The sequence below is a fragment of the Schistocerca serialis genome, chromosome 11 (assembly GCF_023864345.2).
Source record: "Schistocerca serialis cubense isolate TAMUIC-IGC-003099 chromosome 11, iqSchSeri2.2, whole genome shotgun sequence".
Taxonomy (NCBI): Eukaryota; Metazoa; Arthropoda; class Insecta; order Orthoptera; family Acrididae; genus Schistocerca; species Schistocerca serialis.
In genome coordinates, this window is record NC_064648.1 from 188,171,065 (window position 1) to 188,193,068 (window position 22,004).

Here is a 22,004-nt window from a genome sequence, read left to right on the forward strand (position 1 = left end):
GCACCACAGGACACTTCAATTTTCACTGTCTATACTTTTACAAATAAATTCGTGTAGATGTGTCAGCACGAGCAAGAAGTTCCAGATTCACACTCCTAACAGTGGAAGTTCAAAAACATAACAAAATAATTTTTTTTTAAATGTGACATTTCATAATTTTTTTCACTTACTGTTGGCTGCATTTATTGCTATAGGTACACTTCCCTTCATAAGCATGAGAGATTCTTCGATGAATTTCGCACGCCATACAAACCAGTTATATGTGTATGAAACTAAAAAAATTATTTAATTCATGAAAAAATTAATTAGGTGTTTCATTTTGAACTTCGTCTTTAGAAACAATTCAAATTTTGTAGTTAAATATTTCAATTATTACCATAATTTTTAATTGATTTGAAAAACTCTAGAATTTTGCCCTAAAGAATTTGTGTTTAATAAACATACCAGGTTAGAAAGTAATAGGATATTTATTTTGGATGTTATATGTACCCAAGTACAGAAATCTTTGTTTTGCAGAATATGGCAGTTAACGTTTCTCCTTGTATTTGTTATTCATTTACAGCTGCCCCCTTCCATAAGAAGGTCCTTTTCAATTTTCCAAAACCAGTTTTCTTTCTTTTCACATTTCTGTGATACACTCTTCTCTCATCCCCAAAAATAATTTATTTGTTTCACTACACTCTCTCTCTGTCCATTGCATAGAAAGATTTCATGGAGTTCCCTCCTGGCTTCATTCTCAATTTCTCTAAAACGTATTTCCTGCTTTTCGCACCATCATTAGAACACGAAACTGCATCATAAACACCAATAGCAAGTCCATTTATTCCCGCAAAATATGGTTTTTATGACTCCTATACACATTGTTTAAAATTTTGATTTGGCTTTTGGGTACCGCCACAAAGACATTTCTTCAATAAGTTTTCATTTGCATGTCTCTGAACATAGGTTTGATGGCTTCCATTACTGCAGTTGGTAGATAATTCCTGTGATGATATTCTTCACTACCAGCATTAAGAGATTGCTGTCCTGAGCCACTAGTGTCATATTTGTTGCAGCACCCTTTACTGTGTATATGTTGCCCTGGTGACGTTGTTTACAGTTGAAGCAACGAATTCTAGGCATCTTGTGCGATAATATGCCACAAACGAACACAAAACTTTCTGTGTAAATTTGACCCGATTTTTCAACCACCGAAATAACGTCACATACTGTCTCAACCCGTGAAGAATCATTTCGTTTCGTCAGTCATTCTGGATACTTCGGTTCTTGTTGAGGCACTGTATACTTCAAGATAGACTCTACATCATAGTCTTAGATGGAGGTTACCTTTCCTATCTTACCTGCTTCACTGTCTACAGACTCTACCCTTCTCTTCTGCTGCTGATAAACACCATACATTTATGTTCATGTATGTTACTCGTATAGCAGTGCACCATCAACCTGCTTCCACTTCCATTCTCTTCAGGATTAATTTGGGACATACATAACCAACAATGAAACTAGAAACTCTATCCACTACATCAATATATAAAGTATTGTATTGTATTGTATGTTAACCAGGGACCTAGAAACGAAGGAGAGGCTCCATCTCCACCGCAGCCGCAGTGGTCCACAACCCGACGACGACTACCGCAGTCCACTTCACCCCTCCGCCGCCCCACACCGAACCCAGGGTTATTGTGTGGTTCGATCTCTGGTGGACCCCCCCAGAAAACGTCTCACATCAGATGAGTGTAGCCCCTATGTTTGCGTGGTAGAGTAATGGTGGTGTACACGTACGTGAAGAACTTATTTGCACAGCAATCGCCGACGTAGTGTAACTGAGGCGGAATAAGGGGAACCAGCTCGCAACCGCCGATGCAAATGGAAAACCGCCTAAAAACCACCCACAGACTGGCCAGTTCACCGGACCTCGACACAGATCCGCCGGGCAGATTCGTGCCGGGGACCAGGTTCTCCTTCCCGCCCAGAAAGCCGTGCATTAGACCACACAGCCAACCGGGCGGGCTAATATACACAGTAACTTTGGAAAAGAATTTAGAGTAGCAAACGTTCCCCATACTACTACACACAGCGAACTTTTGGTATGAAAATAATCTACACAGTCAGTGCAGATGAATACGTGGAGATTCAAAGTCCTTACATGAAATCTCTAAATTGAACGCCATTTCCTCTCTGAATCCACAGAAAGATGTCTACATCGATTAAAACAATAAGTTTACTGTTAACCATCACAACCTCTGCTTTTAGAAACTAAAATATTTTTTCTTCATAACACTTCGGTAACGCCACCCCCTCTAATTTGTTTACATATTTCGTTATGTAGTGACAGAACTCAGGACATGAAAGAGACGGTGGTATCATCATATGCGGGGGTTGAGTGGGGACCTGTGGTCTGCACAACTGTGACAAGTGTCTGGCAGAAGTTGCTGTGCTCGCTGTGTGGCTGTATGCTGGTGGTTGGTCCTGCTGTGTCCAGTGGTTGGCACGCTGTGCAGATGTAGACTGCTTGGACACGTGTATTGACACAGAGACCAGACGCCGTCGGTCCGTCCCCAGATAATGGGACAAATACAGCCAAAGACAACAGCAGGTCCACTAATTCACTAAGATAAATGACTTACTAGTGAGACAATCACTTTACACGCTGATTCTCCTGAGTTCTTAATACCAGCAGGTTAACATACCAAACAACAATCACACAGAGATTAGAAATGCAGTAACTCTTAAATGTACTTAATATGCTACTATGTCCATCAGATGGTGTTTTTAGGTAGAATGCTACAGACCAGGATGTAGGGGGAACATACAGTAAATATGATGACAGATACTTCTGAAATGACCAGTGAAGGAAATTCAGAGACAAACGTTTTATCGCATTTGTCATATTACGAAGCTACTACAGTAAAAATTTGACTTCCACTAAATACTTTATTACAGAATTGAAACTTCAGCCAATAGATGCATTTGACACCAATGAGCACTCACACGAAATAGGCGAATGTTGAATATTACCTGACTGGAAGGATGAATGAGCCTATGAGTATGATCAGTAAAATAAGCAGACAAATTAAGAATTTAGATTCATTACTGTGTTCAGTGTATTACATAAGGCTATTCACGAAATATATCTACGTGAAGACTCATGAAATCATGCTTTTATATAGAAATTAGGGAAAGTCCATTGAGTGTTCTCCTAGTAAAGAGAAGATACAAACAAATGCCTGGAAACTGAAAGGTCGGCACTGAAGTCAATGAACGTGCCTGTGTGTGTGTGTGTATGTGTGTGTATCTCTCTCTGTGTGTGTGTGTGTCTGTTACATCAGTGTTTATTAATTGTAGATCGTTTATGGATGACATGGAATTTACAATTGGTTCGTATGAAGCAAGTGTTGTCACGGAAAAGATAAGAAGCAATTCAAGAGTTTTGTGAACCATGCTACATGTAACAGCGGTGTTTAATGGCTGCAACTGTTTGGAAATCCATGTATCAAATGAGAACTACGTTATTGAAGATGTGGCACTTTCTAGTTTTGACAGCTGTAGTTGTGTTAGGTGTGTGTGTGTGTGTGTGTTGGTTAACGTTTGTGGTTTCTCATGAGGAAACTGGGCAATGAATATAACATTGACATAACCAGAGATTATTCATGTATATGCATGTGACATGGCTGGATAAGTGGGTGTGAACTGGTTGTCATGGTAAGCAGATGTATTGCTACAATGCAATAGTGTGCATAGCTTGAGGCAATGAAGAAGATAAGGGTTAGGTCTAGTGACATGCATCCTATTTAAGTTAGGAACTGCATTTCCCAACTTTACTTCTAAATAATTCAGATAAAATTACATATTTAATGTGTAAATAATGGGCATCTTGAAAAGCTAGCTGTGTCGATAAGCATTTTCGTTCAAACATTAATTTTCGCTTCTAATTACAGAATGCAGTTCTACAACAATAAAAATAAATGAGTGATATGTCATTCAGTGTAAGGAGTATTGTCTGAAGGATAAGAAATTCAGTTTCTCAAGCAACTCAGTGAGTAGTGCATAAATATTCAGATATAAGTAAAAATAAAAGTAATTTATAATGATTGCTAGTCAGAAGTATTGTAGACCTGCCACATTAGCTGAGAGCGCTAATGTGCTGCTTCATGAACTCGGGTAGGCGCGTCAGCCTCGGATCGAATCCGCCTGGCGGACTAACGACGACGGATACGGTTTTTAGGCGGTTTTCCACATCCCCCTAGGTGGATACCGGGCTGGTCCTCACGTCCCGCCTCAGTTACATGGCTCGCAGACCTCTGAACACTTTCGCATTATTCCACGGACTACACTAGTCGCAGAAAGGTGGGGTACACTAATTCCGTCCAGGGGGGTACAGGGAAGGGCATCCGGCCACCCCTTAATCTAACATTGCCAAATCCGATTACCCATGCTGATCCTGCATACCTGCAGGACGAAGGCACAAGCAAAAGAAAGAAAGAAAGAAAGTGAGAAGCATTGTAGTAAGTATTTATAATTTGAAATGTTTATAACGAAGACAAGAAGGATCCTAAAATCTCTTTCATATTTACGTGGTTAGGGATGGACCTGTAATTGGAACAGGCCATATATGGAAAATCCTAAGATCTATCATAACAGAACACTGCAGGACTAACATTTACTAAAGCCACATCGAAAATTAAGCGAAGATTGGTCAGTAGATATTTGACAGAATCTAAGAGGCAAGTATGGAGTTTTCACACATAAGAGTGCCTTTCTACGTTTGTTCCACAAGGGAGTGCACCGAAGTATGGCAATATCATGAGAAACAACACAGTAGAAGTGGGAAGGAAATGTGAAGGAAGACGGAGCGTTATATGGAACCGCCTGAAGTGGCAGTGCTGTTGTGGAACCCAGTCTCCTTTCTTGTGAGGTGTTCATGCGGTGTTTACGTTCTTACATGACCTTCTTTGCCGGCCGGTGTGGCCGTACGGTTATGGGCGCTTCAGTCTGGATCTGCACGACCACTACAGACACAGGTTAGAATCCTGTCTCGGGCATGGATGTGTGTGATGTCCTTATGTTACTTAGGTTTAAGTAGTTGTAAGTTCTAGGGGACTGATGACCACAGATGTTAAGTCCCATAGCGCTCAGAGCCATTTGAACAATTTTTTTTTGACCTTCTTTAAGAGAAATATTCCATATATGCTCCGACTGAGAACGACACCAATTTCCTTCAAGCATAGTATACTTCACAAAAGTTATTTCTAATTTCCTTCGACTACATGATTAGATTGAACGAATTTTTGTAACAGAAATTGTCACTGAATCCCTCATATGTATGTATAAAGTAAAAGGGAGATACACAAAACACATAAAACTCTATTACTGATATGGGTCTAGCGTTTAATGTGACTGTCTACTCTACTACAAGGAAGATTTCAGGATTTACAGAATAGAAACATCATGAAAGGGGAATCTGAAGTACGTTGCCAGCAATGTTGAGCCGTGCTGCAGCATACTACCGTACACTATGTGATAAAAACTATCTGCACACCTGGCTGAAAATAATTACAATGGCACCCTGCATTGATAACGCTGGAATACAATATGGTATTGGCCGACACTTAGCCTTGATGACAGCTTCCGCTCTCGCAGGTGCTGGAAGGCTTCTTGGGGAATGACAGCCAATTCTGCACAGAGTGGTGCACCGAGGAGAGGTATCGTTGTCGGTCGGTGAGGTCTGGCACAAAGTTGGTGTTGAGAAATACCACAAAGATGTTCTGTAGGATTCAGGTCGGGACTCTGTGCAGGCCAGTCCTTTATAGGGATGTTATTAGCATGTAACCACTCCACCACAGGCCGGGCAGTGTGAACAGGTGCTCGATTGGGTTCGAGGATGCAATCGCCATCCCCGAATTGCTAGTCAACATAACACAACCGGCTCCGAATTTTACTATTGGCACTACACACGCTGGCAGATGAACTTCACCAAGCATTCGCCGTACCCACACCCTACCATCGGATCGCCACATTTTGTGTCGTGATTCGTCAATCCGACAAGTTTTTCCACTCTTCAATCGTCCAATGTTTACGCTGCTTAAACTAAGCGAGGTGTTGTTCGGCATTTACCGGCATGATGTGTGGCTTATGAGCGGCCCCTCGGCCATGAAATCCAAGTTTTATCACCACTCGCCTAACTGCCATAGTACTTGCAGTAGATCACGATGCAGCTTGGAATTCCTGTGTGATGGTCTGGATAGATGTCTGCCTATTCCATATTATCACCCTCTTCAACTGTCGGCACTGTCTGTCAGTCAACAGACGAGGTCCGCCTGTATGCTTTTGTGTTGTAAGCGTCCCTTCACGTTTCAACTTCACTATCACATCGGAAACAATGACCTACAGATGTGTAGGAGTGTGAAAATATTGCGTACAGACGTATGATACACGTGACACCCAATCACCTGACCACGTTCGAAATCCGTGAGTTCCTCCTAGCGCTCCATTGTGCTCTCTCATGAAGTCCAGTGACTACTGAGGTCGCTGATATGGAGTACGTGACAGTAGGTGGCAGCGCAATGCTCCTAATATGAAAAACGTATGTTTTGTTGCATGTCTGGATACTTTTGATCACATAGTGTAAATGTTTCTCTGGTGCTGATAAGGAGCGTCTGACTTGCTCCACTTCTTCACTTTCACTTTATACATCATAGCGCCATTTATAGGTACCAAATTGTCAGTAGCGGGGTAGACAGCAAACGAGTACAAAGGTTACTTTGAATAAATTGCCCTAGGTACCAACAGTACATGTCACTGCGTCTCACTCTGATCTGAGCCGCCCACCATTGTGTCCATCACTAGAATGGCACCTGCAGTGTTCACAGCTCATTTTTCTTTTTCTTTAAACACATGATGACGTAAATAATAGCTTCTTGTACACATGCAATTTAATAGAAGTGACGACTGCAATTAGGACCTAAATAATTCATGAAGCTATTAAAATCTTATCTATTGCATGATTTTTGCGGGCTAACCTATCTGCTAACACACTCTGTTCTGTGCGGAGATTTGATGAAACTGTTAGAAGAATTCAACGAAAGCATCGTGTGCCATCAGAAAATGGTATTGCTATTTCCAGTGTCTATGATTATGGGTCTACTATGCAATGGCCTGCAGACATGCATGCATGTTTGAAGAAACAGGTACAGCTGTGAGCTACAGCTGCTTGAAGTACAAGAAACGTATGCACAGTAGAGAATACTATGACACTCTAACTGTAAAGTTTACTGGGGACGTAAGAAGCTTGACGGACCTGGACTGGAAACCGAATTTCCCGCTTCGTTTATGCGGGCATGCTTCAGTGATCGACGCAAACCTGCACACACACCATCAGTTTCCATGTCTTGCTGTAGAACGAACACTGTAACACAGGAAGAAACTTACTCATTTTTAGTGCGGCCTTTGCCTGGGCATGTAAATACTACTTAACATGCTTGCGTTTAAGAGCCTTCTATGGCATGTCCTTCGGACAAGGATGCATGTCTGAAGGAACGGATACCGCTGCAGTTCACAGATCTACAAAACATAATAAATGTGTTCACAATAGAAAATACGACGAGATTCCAGCTCTACAACTTATTGGTGACATATGAAAATCTACGCCAGACTAGGACCTGAACCTGGATTTCGCACTATATGTGAGCAATGGCCTTTACAACTTCTGCTATTCGAGCATACTTCTATCATCCGGGTTGGAGTCTCAGTTTCGAAAAAATTTTTGCTGTTTTTATACAGTGGATTCGTAGTCCGGGGCTCGTATTTGAGCCGTGCATGGCTCATGTTCCCACTATCATCTATTTTACACCCTGTTTTTAACGTACTTGCACCTCACTACGTTTATTTAAATTACTACTGTCATTGAGTTGTTGTTTTGCCTGACCGCGAGTGGCGTTAGCAGCATGTATCGATATACCCCCTCTCGTAGTACCTTTGCTCAACTGCTATTACTTCCCGGTTGTTGTCTGTCGTAAGCTGTTAGGCTCTGGAGTTCGTGACGCGAGTTTGGGTCGGCCAGTCAGTTGGAACGCGTGAGGAGCGCAGTCCAGTCATGCGAGTCGGGGGTTGCAATGCGGCATTAGTGCAGTCGGGTTGGAGCAGCAGTAAGGTGTGCGTCGACATGGCTCGCCCGACCAAATGCCGCCACGCATCACTTGAGCCGGGCAATGGTCTACCGTCGGTCGGTCGTCCTACTAGATGACGCGTTTTGGCTCGCCAATCGTTCATGAGTCGGCTGTGGAATTGTGCATCGACTCGCGATTTGTCTTCCTGTTTGCTTAGTTACCGTTGGGTATCGTTCAGGTCTTCGTGCAAGTGTTTGTCAGGTTGTGTGTGTAGTGGCGTTATTTCCACTGACAAATATTTTAGATGTTGTCGGCATTGCAAGGTGGTCTGGAGTGAGTCGGTTGGTTGTAGCAGACGAGGGAAGGTATATCCATGCGGTGCAGTCTTCTGGGGCCGCTGGCAGCCCCTGGCGAGTGTCGGAGCGTGTGTGGAGCTGTCTGATCGCTACGTGCTTCGTGGTTCACCGACCCAGGACGTCAAGGTTGAGGAGCGGTTCCAACTACCCAAGCCACGTCCATTTATGTTGTGGTGGTTCGCTTCGATGGTTTGCTGTTGGGGAGGTTTTCCGGTGAGCAACATCGAATGGTTCTGCTGCTGAGAGTTAGTTGGCATGCGGTGCAATTAACTACTTTGGTGGGCTGCGATTTGAGTGCACCAGTGGAATTTTCTGTCTTGTGGCCATTAGTGTTCTGGTTACCTGCCTGGCCACCATCGTAATTTCAGGCAGCGTTCTTTCCTCACCTGTTGTCACAGTCCAACATGGTGCGTAATTTTGACAGCTACTACATACTCCACTGTCGAATGTCACGTTTGTAACATTGCCGGTTTGAGTTCTCATGTACTGATTGACGGGAAGCAACTCGTTGTTTCGGTCGGTCCGTGGCTGTCCCCTGGTTGGGTTCCGATGGATCAAGTATAGTTGTGCTCACCACGCGTCTCACCTAAGTGAACGAGGGCAGACCGACCTCTCTGGAGGCCATCTGAGTGCCACCGGTTTTTAATTATCTGTTGTCAGTTATTTTAAATGTTAGGCTTACGGTTATTTGTTGTGTTTTCTTAAAATTTTGCAAAATTAATTTTTAAATTTATCTTTCAAGCTTAAACACTGCAGCCTTCTGCCTTTAAAGATTAAGGTAATATAATTTAAAATTTTGAAGTTTAATTGTGGCCCTCAGCCATTGGTACTGCACTTTGCATATGTTGCCCCTTTAAATTATTTTGTTGCTATCTTAACTGGATTTTTATCTTGCTGATTTTTAAGATTTTTTGTTGTTAAACATGCTGGCTTTGTGCTTTTAAAGGTCTATGGCAATATATTCTGAAGTTATGAAATTTGTGTCCCTCAGCCATTTCTGTTGCACCTTGCATATGTTGCTTTTTTGGGGGTTTTAAATTATTTTATTGCCATCTTAACGGAATTTTTGGTTTTTGTAAGGTTTCTTGTTCGCCTTCTTCCTTTAAAGGTCTATGCCAATATATTCTGAAATTTTCGAATTTAATTGTGGCCCTCAGCCATTTGTATTGCACTTTGCGTATGTTGTTTCTGAATTATTTTGTTGTTTTCTTAATTGGGTTTTATCTTTAAGATTTCTTGTTGGAGGCCTTCAGCTATGGAAGAGTTACATTCGGTAAAGATTCGGCTATGTGCCATTTTGGTTGTAAAGGTTATTAATGTAGAATGAATGACAGTTGGAAGCAGTAACTGACTGCAACCCTTGGCCCTTCCCACAATCCTATTACCTGTTCTGCCCAGCGGGTTTAGCGGGTGTATCAATATTGTTAGCCAATCAGTAGATTGTAGTAATACCTAGGAATCGTGTTTTTGAGCAAAGATACATGTTTTTAAATAGAACCACTCCTATTGACATTAACAGACTAAAAGTAGCGTAAATCAGAATGTCGGTGGTGTTTGTTGCAGGAGTCCTTTACGAGATACCGAATTTTTGAAATGTTCCAGATCAGCACTTCTTTGAGGCATTTATCCTGCTTAGTTGCTAAGTACAATTTCTTTATATTTGCTTACATTGTGCTTGCGTGTTCTTTGAGAGCATTTCAACATGCTATTCAGTTAGTGTGTGACAGTCCAATGGTAACAACGCTAACATACACTATCTGACCAAAGGCATCTGGACACCCCCAAAAACATTCGTTTTTCATATTAGGTGCATTGTGCTGCCACATACTGCCAGGTACTCCATATCAGCGACCTCAGAGGTCATTACACATCGTGAAAGAGCAGAAAGGGGCACTCTGCGTAACTGAAGCACTTCGAATGTGGTTAGGTGATTGATGTGTCACTTGTGGCATACATCTGTAAGCGAGCTTTCAACACACCTAAACATCCCTAGGTCACTGTATCCGATGTGATAACGCAGTGGAAACGTGAACGGACATACACAACACAAAAGCGTACTGGCCAACTACGTCTGTTGACTGACAGACTGCCGACAGTTGAAGAAGGTCTTAATGTGGAATAGGCAGACATCTATCTAGACCATCACACTGGAAATCGAAACTTCATCAGGATCCACTGCAAGTACTGTCACAATTAGGTGGGAGGTGAGATAACTTGCATTTGACGGTCAAGCAGCTGCTCTTAAATCACATATCACGTTGGTAAATGCCAAATGACACCTCGCTCGGTGTAAGGAGCGTAAGTATTGGACGATTGAACAGTAGAAAAACGTTGAGTGGAGTGACTAATCACGGTACACAATCTGGCGATCCGATGGCAGGTTGTGGGTATGGCGAATGCCCCATGAATGTCTTCTTCCAGCGTGTGTAGTGACAACAGTAAAATTCGGAGGCGCTGGTTTTATGATGTGGACGTATTTGTCACAGCACAGGCCTACATTGATGTTTTATGCACCTTCTTTCTTTCCACTGTTGAAGAGCAATTTGGGAATGGCGTTTGCATCTTTCAACACTTTCAAGAACCTGTTCATAATGCGCAGGCTATAGCGGAGTGTTTACACGGCAATAACATCCCTATAATGGACTGGGCTTCACACAGTCCTGACCTAAATCCCATTGAACACCTTTGGGATACTTTGGAAAGCCGACTTCGTGCCAGGCCTCGCTGAACGACATCGGTACCTCTCCTCAGAGCAGCACTCTGTGAAGAGTGGGCTGCCATTCCCCAAGATACCTTCCAGCACTTGATCGAACGAGAGATTAAGCTGTCATCAACGTTAAGGGTGGGCCAACACCATATTGAATTCGAGCATTACCGATAGAGGGCACCACGAAATTGTAAGTCATATTCAGCTAGGCGTCTGGATACTTTGATCGCATAGTGTATATCAGAAAAAGGATATCAATTTTACTGTGCAGGTACATCTAATTAAACTTAGTGGTGGACGTATTATACTTGGCAGTACACACACTCAGAGCTGTGCAACGTAGATGAGTGGCTTACCTGGTGTCTGTTGGCGTCTCTGCAACCAGGTGAGTCAACTCCACAACAGTTTGTGGGTCGTTGACTACAGCCTCAGCCCAGCCCTGCGTCGCCACCACAAGGAGCAAGTGGGACTTTATGAAGGCGATGGCGGCCTGCTTCAGCCTGTTAGCTGAGTGTCTAATCGCGAGAACACCTGTGGCTGCCGCAGTCTCGACAGACAGCTGTGAGGCCACCTGTTGCTCGCAATGCGCCTTCAGTACTGACAAGCCGTATTGGTCAGCGGCGACCAACAGCTGTGGCGCCATGCTGGGCAGCTGTGGGGGCTGGAGGGTGTAGAGGTGTGCCAGCACCTGGCGCAGCACGGGACCCTCTATGTCGGAGAGTACGAGCTGGCTGCTGCTGCCCTCTACAGTGGCGCGACGGAGCATGTCCGCAAACACGGGACTCCTGGCGGCCAAGACAGCCCTGTGAGCCACGAGCCGCGTGTCTCCGGCCAGCAGAGTCACCACAGCGCCGTCCCCAGCGTCCAGCAGGGCGCCCAGATCCTCGGCCGTGGCCTCCTCAGCCTCATGAACTCGTCCCACTGTGAGCGAGTCTGGAACACAGTGTCACTGATCACTTCTTTGCCCTCACACAGCACTCTCTATACTTGTATGAGCCGCAATCAAATCTGTATGAACCTGCAGTTAGGATATGTTTCCAATCGCATGCCAGCTGCAACAATATGATATCTTTGTTGTGTCAAACTAATGCCGAAAGTGAATAGGTTAAAATAATTAACAATACTTTATAAGGGGGGATGTAACGGAAAATGATAACATTTATTTAAAAGTCATTACCGTCATATTTATTAATGTGCAATCTAAAATTTTGTATGCATAAAGCAAAAGAGCTGTGTTTCAACAGCAAAATATAATAAAATAAGCATCATTAATATTTTGCCTAAATTTGAATTTTTCATTTTTTATTGTCTTTTTTATAAAAAGCCATAGCTCATATTCTAATCATGCAATTAATCTGAAAATTTTATTGTAGTGTCCTGAAAAGGTTATATGACCACTGAAGCACAGTTATTAATTGTGGTACAAATTGTATCATTAAGAGTTTTTAATTTTGTGCATCCAAATTTCCTTTTTCTACATACAATCATCTAAATATCCGAAAGTAAGTGGTGGATCCAGAATTTTTTAGTTCCAACGAGAGAGCAGAGCGTTGTGAACAGTTCCTGAAAATTTCATAGCATTAGAGAATATACTTTTTGAGGCAAGGCTTCCAATAAAGTAAAAAAAAATGTAAAACAGAGAAAATGATGTTCAAAGATTTTCTTCTCATACTTCTATATGTAATAAGCTTACCTCAATTTTAAAATCCTCCACACTGATATTCCTCATCCTCCAGGTTTATCTTCTCTCCTCTTAGAATATGCATGGTCTGTATTTGCAGGTAAGACACTGATCTGTTAGCTTTCTTGACCCTGCTCTCGTCGATGGTGTAAAATGCTTTTCTTGTATACACAGCAAGATCTGTACCAACTCTCTTCAGAACTTCAATTCTGCCATTATTTCCATTATTGTAACATATAACGGCATCATAGACACCTATTTTAAGTACTTCAAGTCCACAGAATGTCCTTTTTAAGCATGTAATCCAAATTAAATTACTGAGGCTTTCATATGCAATTTTGTGACTTTCCGTGAAGACAGTTCCTCAATAAATCAGGGCTTGCAAGAAACTTGAATGTGGGATTAAATAAATTCATTACATATTCTGGTAATGAGTGTTATGGGAATACATCTCATTTTATATTGTTCAACTTACACTGATCGTCTGTTTGACACAGATTGTACATTGGTGCTTTGTCACTGGATAAGCTAAGAGCTTAAGTTCTTCACTTCTAATTTCTTCCTCTTTCTTTATGGTAACCCGATTTCCATGAAACCTCCATTTCCTAAACATAGTTTTGCCACCACCAATTATGCATAAATCTGGACTCCCACGTAAAGATTTGTGAATTTAACCTTCCACCTACTAATATGTGTTAGTATTGTCAAAACGTAAATGAACCACATGCAAGAAAGTTTTCAGGCAATGATATAGATGTCAGCCAAAGGAATCGAAAGAAAATAGCTTTGACACTGACAAATATTCCGCTGAAGCAACCAGTTTCCCAATTGTTGGAAAAGGTACCGGCTGTGTAGAGTTAATCAGTTTAACAATTTAATGGCATTTCTAAAACCGCTATCACGATAAAATTCACACACAGCATAGAGTAAACTGTGTAGATGAAGAAAATAATATTTTTGAAAAATCCATTTTTGGACCTAAATCTATTACATCCCCCCTTAGAACTTTCCTATTTGCTTGTACAAAAAGCCCAGAAGGAACACACCTCTTATCGTTAATCTGTTTCTACAATTACCTGTGCAGAATATCAAAATGGAGATCTAGCACAATACTAAGAGCGTCAGAAGGTAGTGTATTCAACACACAGTCCCGATTTCTGCAGTTATTTAAGGAAACAACGATATTCTGCGCCTGAAATCTGTATCACTCTGCCCTTAACCGCTAATCCAGCATGTTTCTCTGCAGGAACTGATACTCACAGGGGATCAACTAACTGCTAGCATGGTCTGATATGACTTTCTACAAACATAAGATCGAGATGGCGGGCATAGCTAGATCCAAATCCTGACATCCTCCAATCTCACAACACCCAACATTGTGTAGAGTAGAGACATAATTAGCCCCCCTCCCCCAATGGATAAAATTAAATTTATGAGGAATGAAAACAAATGTGTCTAAATGTGTTTCGCTCACAATACTAAATTACTTCCAAAAGATTACTTTTATTATTACTATTTCATAATGATGTGATAGTTATTGCATAAGTTACCATTAATTAATGGTTATTTTCAAATAAAGCATTAACGAATTACACGATGTGGTGCAAATAGAAGTTGCCAAACGAATGTATGGACTTCATCTTCCACATATAATCCTCATGCTGTACACAGTAGTTTGTACTTTGTACCATGGACCTATGGTAGAGATATCGAGGCACATAAATTGCATACGGTAAATGTCTCATATAATGCACAGTAGTTTGTACCATGCACGTATGGTAGAGAAATCGAGATACACAAACCACATACCTTTAAATATCTCCATAACAATAAATGAAATAAATTAAACTTTAACTCAACACATATTATGTAGTGGCCTCTGTTCTGTTGTAGGGTGTGTACAGTATTATTATTATTACTATTATTATGATTATTATTTGTAGCACCTAGTAAGACACAAAGCATTGGTAAAATGAAATAGTTCGATTTCTGACAGTACAGGAGTAAGGAGTCCAGCAATCAAGTGATTCAGAAAAAGTAAGTAGAGTGCAAGGATTTTAACTTCATTGATTTTAAATAAGGCTGTAGGTGAAGCAAGTGCCATGAGAGAGAGAGAAGTGGTGTGGAGGAAGCATGTTTTGCAACAAGTATATACCTTCACTGGAGACAGTTAACTTGCGTTTTCAAGGAGTAGTAGATGCAATGAGAAAGGCTACATCATACTACGAAAAATGGTTGTTACAAATAAGATGAACCAGTCATGTCATTGACTCATTCGTTATGGTGATGGGTATGACGCGCTGAGTCCTCCCTGATGCATGGAGCCCAGTCCTGCCACTGACAGGCTTCTCAGAGTCAAGTGGATGAGTTGTGACAGATCATGGACTTCCTGTAGAAGCTGCTGACAGTCCAGTGGATAAGCGGCGACAGATCATGTACTTCCCATAGAAGCTGCTGACAGCCAAGTGGATAAGCTGTGACAGATCATGTACTTCCTGTAGAAGCTGCTGACAGTCCAGTGTATAAGCGGCGACAGATCATGTACTTCCCGTAGAAGCTGCTGACAGCCAAGTGGATAAGCAGTGACAAATCATGTACTTCCCGTAGAAGCTGCTGACAGCCAAGTGGATAAGCAGATCATGTACTTCCTGTAGAAGCTGCTGACAGTCCAGTGGATAAGCGGCGACGGATCATGTACTTCCCGTAGAAGCTGCTGACAGCCAAGTGGATAAGCAGTGACAGATCATGTACTTCCTGTAGAAGCTGCTGACAGCCAAGTGGATAAGCAGTGACAGATCATGTACTTCCTGTAGAAGCTGCTGACATTCCAGTGGATAAGCGGCGATAGATCATGTACTTCCCGTAGAAGCTGCTGACAGCCAAGTGGATAAGCAGTGACAGATCATGTACTTCCCGTAGAAGCTGCTGACAGTCCAGTGGATAAGCGGCGACAGATCATGTACTTCCCATAGAAGCTGCTGACAGCCAAGTGGATAAGCTGTGACAGATCATGTACTTCCTGTAGAAGCTGCTGACAGTCCAGTGTATAAGCGGCGACAGATCATGTACTTCCCGTAGAAGCTGCTGACAGCCAAGTGGATAAGCAGTGACAAATCATGTACTTCCCGTAGAAGCTGCTGACAGCCAAGTGGATAAGCAGATCATGTACTTCCTGTAGAAGCTGCTGACAGTCCAGTGGATAAGCGGCGACGGATCATGTACTTCCCGTAGAAGCTGCTGACAGCCAAGTGGATAAGCAGTGACAGATCATGTACTTCCTGTAGAAGCTGCTGACAGCCAAGTGGATAAGCAGTGACAGATCATGTACTTCCTGTAGAAGCTGCTGACATTCCAGTGGATAAGTGGCGATAGATCATGTACTTCCCGTAGAAGCTGCTGACAGCCAAGTGGATAAGCAGTGACAGATCATGTACTTCCTGTAGAAGCTGCTGACAGTCCAGTGGATAAGCGGCGACAGATCATGTACTTCCTGTAGAAGCTGCTGACAGCCAAGTGGATAAGCAGTGACAGATCATGTACGTCTTGTAGAATCTGCTGACAGTCCAGTGGATAAGCGGTGACAGATCATGTACTTCCTGTAGAAGCAACAGCAAGAGGCGATAGTAATTCAGGTATCTGTGGTATATCTGATAGATGACTGTTGAGAACTCACCAGAAAACACCCATGCACAGCAGCTCCCAGTCGATTGATCCTAGCTTATGAACGTCAGCTGACTCTTCCCACTTTCAAGGATAGTTTACAGAGTGTGGCTGCAGTATGGTTGGTGTAATGTCTTACAGAACGGCAAACAAGTATCGCTAAAGTAATCCTGCTATTCTTTTTTATACTCTGGACCAGTTACGTTCGAAGGATAGCTAGTTACCGTTAAGATCTGAAGCAGTCTGTACACAAATCGAGATTTTCTTTACGGCAGCAGTAGCACCTTCTATAAAAGCTACTAATTTCCTGAAAGTGTTTAGATGTAGTAGTCGAAAACAAAATCAAAATCATCGTTAGTTTACAGCAAATGGAGACAACAGAACACGACATGTTACTTACAACAAGCACTACACACACACTGGTTTTCTACGACGTACCAATACACATCATTGGGAACTTACGAAAATTCTCAAAAATTTACGTTTATTCACGTTGATACACAATGAAATATTGGGTAAATGTGTCTTTGAATGGGGTTGCTACTCCAAAGTTTTTATCGAGGAGAAATGTTAAACGCAACTGATGTTATAGCTCAAAGTACAGTTCCCGCGGCACACAGCGTACGAAAATACTTAATTTATTGCAACACAAGCTCGGATTTTGATGCAGTTGACACAAAGAACATGTTTAAAATTGATGTGAAGTTTTGGGACCTGAATTTTAGAGGCGAATTAATCTGACACATCTGATTTTACTCGGACAAGAAGGAAATAGAGGAAATTGTGAGTAAATAGCCATGGGAAAAAAGTGCGGTGTGGAGGACAACTCAACTAAAGGAGTGTTGGTAAACTTTTGTGAAAATTCCATGTACAAACCCTAGGAGTCGATGAATGGGAGTATACGGAACAAAAACTGTCTAATGATGTGCATGCTAGGCACCATTTATTGAATCATACTTTGTTACAGAAGCTACAGTGTAATTCCATGCAGCGACGGTTACAGTATTCACGGTTTTCTCCTAGAGGGTGATACTGTTTCTCGCACATAATGACCTAGGATGCAGAAAGTCATGAAGGACGTAACCTAAATGATCGGACACCACAGTTGGAAGAAAATGTAATCAGTACTGTGGAAGGCGACCGCCATATCAGTAGCAGGCAGTCGGCCCACCACTACAGGGTAAGCCAGACGACCGTGTAGAACATTCTCCATGACAACTGATACTACCCTTATCAGTTAGAGCGTGTGCAGGGCTTAGTAGCGACAGACTTTCCACATCTGTACCAGTTTTGTCACTGGTTTCTTCACCAGGTAACCACGATTCCGGGATCTGTGTCATCCATCCTATTCAAAGATGACGCCATCCTTACGTGATCTTCAGCTTTTACAACAGCCATCTTTGGGATGGTATGCAGAAGGCCCATGGTATGATGACAGCGAATCATCAGCATCGTGGCAGCCTGAATGTCTGGGCTCGGATAATTGGCGACCTATTTTGGGACCAGTCTTCCTCCAACGTCGCCTGACAGGTCGGAAATATCGGCGTTTCTTGTGGGTGACTTGCTGGAAACAGTGCACTGATGATTCTAAGGGTTATGTGGCTGCTACACGATGGTCCTCCAGCCCACTTCGCCATTAACGCCTGCACGCATCTCAATCGCGCCTTCTCTGGTTGAAGGATCGGACGAGGGGGTCCAGTTATACGGTCTGCTCGTTCACAAGATTTCAACCAGCTACATTTCTGGTTACAGGGTCAACTAAGAAGTAGCGCGTATGAAAAGTCCATTCCAGACGTGGAGACACTGGGGCAGCGTATTCATCCTGCCTCTGACACTGTTCGGCTGCAGCCTGATCGATGTGAGCGTGTGAGGCAGAGCACGCTACGGCGCGTATACACGCATGCGTTGGAAACGATTTTCAGCACACACTGTACTTGTCGCTGCGTGGTACAGCGCGAATTATACGGCAGTCTTTGTAACAGTATGTGACTGAATAAAGATTCTCTAGCGTGGAAACCATGCATTTTCGGACATAAGTTAGTTACACATTTCTGTTCCGTATCCCCTCATCGATCAATCCCTAGAGTCTGTACACTGTGGTAAAAATCACCCAGTATGTGCAACATGACGACTAAATGGCATTCCAACTGGAGCTTTCTACAATACCAAAGGCAGTGATACACTGAAACCCAACGGCGTTGCGTAGTTCGGTCGCAGAATTCTTGTGACTTCCCCTTGACACAAAGCAGATATTCCAACAAGTCCACGCCGGCGTGTACCACGGGTGGGTCGCGCCCGTCTCTGCCAGTTATGCTACTGGAAAAACAGTAGCGTGTGAGGCACGTATTGCCTATCATGTAGGAGCAACGAACAGTGCTGAATACAAGTTTGTGTGACCCTTGGACGAGAGAGATTTCTGAACAAATGAGATATCACATAATTTGTGATTAATTTAGTGTACAATCATCTTACATCCTCTTTCGCCGTTCTAAAAATAAGTAGCAATGCAGTGTGTTTGAATACGACCGCCACGCCACGGCGAGAAGCAGGCAACAGGTGGCGCAGGCAGCTGGAGGGAAGCTTGTACACGCTCGCCTCCCCACGGCGCCGGCGAGGACGTCTCAAACCACCAGATAAGACTACTGTGATTAAATAAACTAGTACCAAAAGAACCACGTGGACCATGAGGTGTCTGTAGCAGCAATGGATGAAACACTTACCTTTGGTGGTTGTTAAACTATGTGCGGTGACTTCTGTATAGAATTCTGAAAGAGAAATTCGTAACAATCTCAACGAAAAAATTAAAAATATATTTCATTTCTTATGGTTATCTACTGTCATACCCAGACTCATATGGATCGAAAAAAGTAAAATTTTTACCTGTAACAGAAATTGGGTGGCTGCAGCCAGTAGATATGACTACCGCCACAAAAATGCGGATGAACCAACTAAAGCTTCTGCAGAACATGGCGGAAGGTCTCAGGTGTCGGGACAAGTAAGGAACTTTTCTGTCAAAATAACCTCACCAAACTTGCAGTCTGCTGAACAACCTGAAATTTACGGAATAGGTGTAACCTACAAAGACATTTTCTAGCAGCTAGCTTCATAATAAATAAATTAGCGTAAATTAATCTGGATTACACCATTTTACGAGGCGGCTGCCACTCCGTTGTTCCGAGTACACTGGGTGACTCACGAAGATATACAATTGTTTTAATATGTTATTCTACAAGTAAAATCAAAGAAAAAAGTTCATATAAACATAGGTCCGCAAATGTTTATTTACGCAGTTACGGTTAATAAAGGTTTTTGCCTGAAATTTACGAACTTCGCTAATATAAAGGCATCGCAAAACCGTACGAGGTTAAAGTAAAGCACGATTTCCATTTATGTTGTTGTTGTTGGTCTGGTGAATCTAATAAAACATGTCCCAGGCGTGTATCTGCAGTAATTTTCCAGAACATCCAGAAAAGAAAAGAAGTAATTTGATAAAGTTTTCAATTTATGAACTAGTTGGCCCAATTTGTTTTATAAATTCCAGATGATTCCGCAAAGTATTTAACAGAAGTTGTAGAGAATTTGATTTTGGAAAATAATGCTAATAACGTTGACTGAAACTCTATAAATGTGTCAGATAATATGCTTTAATTAATACCATAGCACACGTGAATTCCTGTTAAACCAGAAGAGACAAAGCTCACTGTTAAGGAAGTTGTAAGGTGAACATACAATTTCTTAATACATTCAAAATAAATGTTTGGAGCCGTGTGGAGGGTCTAAACCAGAGGCTCAGACGACTCTGCGACTATAATGGTTGCAAATTCATCGACCTCCGTTATTGGGTGGAGAACTGTAGGGCCCCCCTAGACAGGTCAGGCGTGCACTACACACCGGAAGCAGCTACTAGGGTAGCAGAGTACGTGTGGCGTGCACACGGGGGTTTTTTAGGTTAGAGGGACCCCCCCTTGGGCGAAACGATAAAATACCTGACGGCTTACCAGAGAGGACATTATCATCGTTGATAAAGAACGTCCGTCCTCAGAGACCAAAAACAGGAAAAGTTAACGTAATATTGGTAAACTGCAGGAGTATCCAGGGCAAGGTTCCTGAATTAGTATCTCTTATTGAAGGAAATAGTGCGCATATAGTATTAGGAACGGAAAGTTGGTTAAAACCGGAAGTGAACAGTAACGAAATCCTAGACACAGAATGGAATATATACCGCAAGGATAGGATAAACGCCAATGGTGGAGGAGTATTTATAGCAGTAAAGAATTCAATAATATCCAGTGAAGTCATTAGCGAATGCGAATGTGAAATAATCTGGGTTAAGTTAAGTATCAAAGGTGGGTCAGATATGATAGTCGGATGCTTCTATAGACCACCTGCATCAGCAACCGTAGTAGTTGAGCGCCTCAGAGAGAACCTGCAGAACGTCGTGAAGAAGTTTCGTGATCATACTATTGTAATAGGGGGAGACTTCAATCTACCAGGTATAGAATGGGATAGTCACACAATCAGAACTGGAGCCAGGGACAGAGACTCTTATGACATTATCCTGACTGCCTTGTCCGAGAATTACTTCGAGCAGATAGTTAGAGAACCAACTCGTGAAGCTAACGTTTTAGACCTCATAGCAACAAATAGACCGGAACTTTTCGACTCCGTGAATGTAGAAGAGGGTATCAGTGATCATAAGTCAGTGGTTGCATCAATGACTACAAGTGTAATAAGAAATGCCAAGAAAGGAAGGAAAATATATTTGCTTAACAAGAGTGATAGGGCACAAATCGCAGAATATCTGAGTGACCACCATCAAACGTTCATTTCTGAGGAAGATGATGTGGAACAAAAATGGAAAAAATTCAGAAACATCGTCCAGTACGCCTTAGATAAGTTCGTACCGACTAAGGTCCAAAGCGAGGGGAAAGATCCACCGTGGTATAACAATCATGTACGAAAGGTACTACGGAAACAAAGAAAGCTTCATCATAGGTTTAAGAGTAGTCGAATCATAGCTGATAAGGAAAAGCTGAACGAAGCGAAAAAGAGCGTAAAGAGAGCAGTGAGAGAAGCATTCAACGAATTCGAACATAAAACATTGCCAAACAATCTAAACAAGAACCCTAAAAAGTTTTGGTCATATGTAAAATCGGTAAGCGGATCTAAATCCCCTATTCAGTCACTCGTTGACCACGATGGCACCGAAACAGAGGACGACCGAAGAAAGGCAGAAATACTGAATTCAGTGTTCCGAAACTGTTTCACTGCGGAAAATCGTAACACGGTCCCTGACTTCAGCCGTCGCACGGACGCCAAAATGGAAAATATTGAAATAAACGATATCGGAATTGAAAAACAACTGCTATCACTTAGTAGCGGAAAAGCATCCGGACCAGACGAGATACCCTTAAGATTCTACAGTGATTATGCTAAAGAACTTGCCCCCTTTCTATCAGCAATTTATCGTAGATCGCTGGAAGAACGTAAAGTACCTA

The 22,004-nt window shown here is 42.4% G+C and overlaps 1 protein-coding gene across 2 annotated transcripts in view; it reads right to left on the minus strand.

Annotated features, from left to right (window-relative positions):
- LOC126426700 (ankyrin-3-like) overlaps positions 1 to 22,004 on the minus strand; it is a 48,958-nt gene that overhangs the window by 12,862 nt on the left and 14,092 nt on the right. For both annotated transcript variants that reach the window (XM_050088621.1, XM_050088622.1), the window contains exons 2-4: positions 19,387 to 19,556; positions 19,227 to 19,271; positions 11,522 to 12,098 (exon numbers count right to left, since the gene is read on the minus strand). In XM_050088621.1, the coding sequence (XP_049944578.1) occupies positions 11,522 to 12,098; positions 19,227 to 19,271; positions 19,387 to 19,474 (710 nt within the window). In that variant the 5' untranslated portion in view covers positions 19,475 to 19,556. The remainder of the gene's footprint in view (positions 1 to 11,521; positions 12,099 to 19,226; positions 19,272 to 19,386; positions 19,557 to 22,004) is intronic.